The sequence below is a fragment of the Caenorhabditis briggsae genome (genome assembly GCF_000004555.2).
Source record: "Caenorhabditis briggsae complete genome, chrIII, whole genome shotgun sequence".
NCBI lineage: Eukaryota > Metazoa > Nematoda > Chromadorea > Rhabditida > Rhabditidae > Caenorhabditis > Caenorhabditis briggsae.
Window position 1 is genome coordinate 8906737 of NC_013490.2, and position 3820 is coordinate 8910556.

At 44.4% G+C, this 3820-nt stretch overlaps 1 protein-coding gene across 1 annotated transcript; it reads left to right on the top strand.

Annotated features, from left to right (window-relative positions):
- Positions 1–1048: 1048 nt before the first annotated feature.
- Cbr-cls-2 lies at positions 1049–3681 on the top strand (the record flags this gene model as incomplete). The annotated part of the gene is made up of 6 exons (XM_002641530.2): positions 1049–1141; positions 1188–1283; positions 1356–1643; positions 1691–2108; positions 2153–3183; positions 3232–3681. 6 exons carry the CDS (start codon positions 1049–1051, stop codon positions 3679–3681), a joined length of 2376 nt encoding a protein of 791 aa, XP_002641576.2.
- Positions 3682–3820: the final 139 nt, after the last annotated feature.

The following is a 3820-nucleotide window of genomic DNA, read 5'->3' on the forward strand; positions in this document are numbered from 1 at the left end:
TGTCGCGAAATGCTGTGAAATACATTTCGCGACACTCCTGCATTGAATTTCGAGGGCGCCGAAATGCATTTCAATACAGGGTTTCGCTATTATTCTTGTGCAAAAATTGGAGTTGTACGGTGGCCTAACTTGTGTGAAAATTCGGCCACAACTCCAATTTTTTTGCACAAGAATAATACATGAATAACCCCATTAGAGATTTTCGGAGTCTGATATTATCCTGAAACCTTTTTGAAAAATACAGTATCTCTTTTGAGCTTGAAAAAGGCTAGAAACCTATTATGCTTGTCTGAGAAAAAAAAAGGTTGAGACGCAGAGAAAAAGTGTCTGCGCCTTCACCGTTTGTGTGCTTTTTAGGCTCTCCGCTTCGATATCGCTACCGTATTCAGACTGCAAAAAATACTCTTTAACCTTTTTTTCTCAGAAAAGCATAATAGTAATCGGTTTTTTTTGTGGTTCTCTTCAACTTTCACCACAGTGACATCAAATCCGTAGTGGCATTATATTAGGGGCTGGCACTCTATTGTTCGGAGGTGCTCTGAGGTGGCTATCTAATAATAAGTTTTTACGGTAGTCTTTGCTCTCGGCTCCTTCTACTTTCCCCCCAGACTGCAGCATCGACTAGGCCGTTGAATGTGAGACCCCGCAAATTCCGGGGAAAAAAACCGGGGAAAGTGGGCGGGGTCGAGAAAAACCGTGCGGCAAAACCGTGCCAGGGTTGCAATTTAGGCTCCGCCCCCTCATGACCGTGTCCAAATGTTCAGAAAAACCGTGCGGCAAAACCGTGCCAGGGTTGCATTTTAGGCTCCGCCCCCGACTCCGCCCACTTTTCCCCGATTTTTTTCCCCGCGTTTTTCTTTCCCCGGCATTTGCGGGGTCTCGTTGGATGTAACCATCAAATTGCAAGCGCGCCCCGGCAGACTTGCCGGGGATTTCATAATTCGCGCCGGTACTGTTTGCTTTGTGTTTTTCATCGGTTTCGTGTCTTTGCCTCGCACACGATTCGTTTTTATCCACAAAGTATTGATTACTTTCAGTGCTTCTCGTCATGAGTCGAGTCGTGAGCCGGACTGTTCCCGGCGGAGCGTGTGTCGTCAACAAGGATGACTTTTTAAAGTCCTTCAACGATGTTGATAAAGTTGTGAGTCGAGACTTTCAACAAGCATTTTCTATAATGAACTTTTCAGTCTGTATCGTCACTTGCTGACGCGAAGTCGAAATTTGATCAAGTGATTGCGATTCTATCAAAAAGCCAGGAAGATTGGAATAAGAGGCGCACCCAGGTCGGTCCTAATTCATGAAATAGACAATTCGACGAGGCATTGTTATTGAATTTTGCAAAAGTATAATTTCAGCTACAAATCATCAGATCAATAGTTATCAATTGCGAAGACGTCATTGGAAGGGATCAACTGCTCGGTCAACTCGTTCGTCTAGCTGACTGCCTTGATTTGTCTGTTAAAGATCTGAGATCACAGATTCTGAGAGAAGCCGCCATCACTTGTAGTTTTCTTTTCGAAAAATACGGAAACGATGTGCATCAAATTGCGGAACGGTGTCTGCCAACAGCATTTTCACAGCTGGCCGTGAGTACAAAAGTTATGGCGACGTCAGGAGCAACATTGACTCTATTTCTGGTTCAGGTGAGCTTGAAATATCGAAGTGACATGTTTACAAACGTAATTTTCAGTATGTCCAAACAAAGCAGATATTCACTTGCTTGACTACGTACAGTACATCGAAGGATAAGAATCAACGGAGACAGTTGTGTGTTTTATTAGAAATTGTGATCGAGCATTGGAACGATAAGCTGAAGAAGTCGATTCTTCCTCAGATTATGGAGTTGATCAAATCTGCGATATCAGATGCGGATCCCGAAACAAGAGCCGCTGGAAGAAAAGCGTTTAATAAACTTGATGCGATTCACAGCGAAGAAGCTGACAAGCTCTTCGCTTCGGTAGATGCGAACAAACAAAAGATGCTCAGAGCGAGCGATGCTGCTTCGTCCAGTACGAGTGTAAATAGCGAACGTGGCAGTGCTCCGTTCCGTTCGAAGTTATCTGCAGGAAGTGTGGGTGGGATGAGAAACGTTCCAAATATTTCATCAAGTAAGTGTTGTATTCGATACGAGAAATAACTTTGCGGTTTCTAGAATTCTTGGCTCAAAGGAGTGCCTCTGCAATCGATACGAAACAAGTAACCCGTATGACAACATCTGTCTCCAGAACACCGAACACAAGACCGATGACGACGAGAACCTTATCAAAAGTCGATACATCGCCAGGTGGATCCAAGTTTGCAAGACCAACTGTTGGTACTCTGGGTCCGCGTACGACATCCAATCTACGCGCGCGTGGAAGTGTTCCTACTTCTCAACCTGGATCCCGAAACGGATCACCGCCACGGCGTCCATCTACAACGGGAACCCTTCCAATGGAAATGCAACGTGTAAAGTCGAATCTTGGATCAAGCTCATTTGTTTCATCTTTAACACCTGATCAAGCAGAGAGTTTGCAAAAGGCAATGAACACAGCCAAAGAAAGTCTCGGACAACCATCTCGCACCGAAGATGACGAATTCCTCTTGCCGAAACGAAAGCCAAAGACTCCACAGAAGAGCGCTGTGGACATTTCAAGAGTTGAAGCCGTAATCAGAGCTTGTGTTTCAACATCAGCGAACGAGAAGCGAGATGGAATCAAAATGTTGTCGATAATAGTTTCTGAGCCGAATTTGAGTCAAATTGAACTCAAAAACATTGGACAGGTGCTTAATCGTCTCTTGGGTGAAGCCACAAATCCGGTGGTCTTGGAATCGGTAGCATCATTCGTCAAAGCTCATCACTCTCGTCTCAGCGAATGGCTTAAACTCGGTCTCGGAAAGATGTTCGCCAAGAAGGGATCCGAAATGATGCCGATCATGAAGAAACACATTGTCACGACTATTAACGCAATTCTTTCATCATTCGATCCAGCTTTACAATTGAAAGCTACTTGCGAGCTGATGTGCGATCCAATTCACTTGCTGTCTCCAAAGGCACGTGTCGCTCTTCTAGAATATCTCACTGATTTGCTGGAGAAGCACATGGAACGTGGTTCTCCATTCAACACTAAAGAAGTGAAAGCCACAATTCTGAAGATGTTTTCATGGATGTCAGATCAGCGTAACATGCAACAGATTGTACCAGTAAGATAGATCTATATTCCAAACATTCGTACGGATTCTATTTTTCAGCATGGTGAAAAAGTGCTCTGTGGACTGTTTGCTCTGAATGCTGCTGATTTCTCGGCCCTGTTCAATGATTTCAATCCGGACTACCGCGAGTGGGCATATCGTATTCTACAGGCTCATGGACACAATCAACATGCTCCTGCGCCAGAATCACCATCGCCCGTCAGAGACCAGCAAGTCCGAGCGAACATTTCAAATACAGCTGCTCAAATTGAAGATTTTGTTGTGGCGCGGAACTTTGAGTTGTCAGCAGAAAAGTCTCCTACATCGAGAGGAATGCTGACGTCAGGTTTCAAGAGGACTGATGCCGAACCTCTACGTCCTTTGGAGTCTGATATGAATACACAGCGCATGGATGACATCAGTATCAATGAATCATTTGATAGGCTTAAGGTTAGAATTCTTGAAACTACTGGTTTTTACGCCGCGTTCAAAGTTGATTTCCAGGAGTAATTTCCTGAAAAAACGCTGTCCAAAGCTGCGATTGTTTTACAGATTTACAGTAACAGTAAACTACTGTATCACTCGTTTTGACTGTGTTCTTCCTGTTGATTCATGTCCATTTACGGCGGGCCTTGAAGCGAAGGCCTCT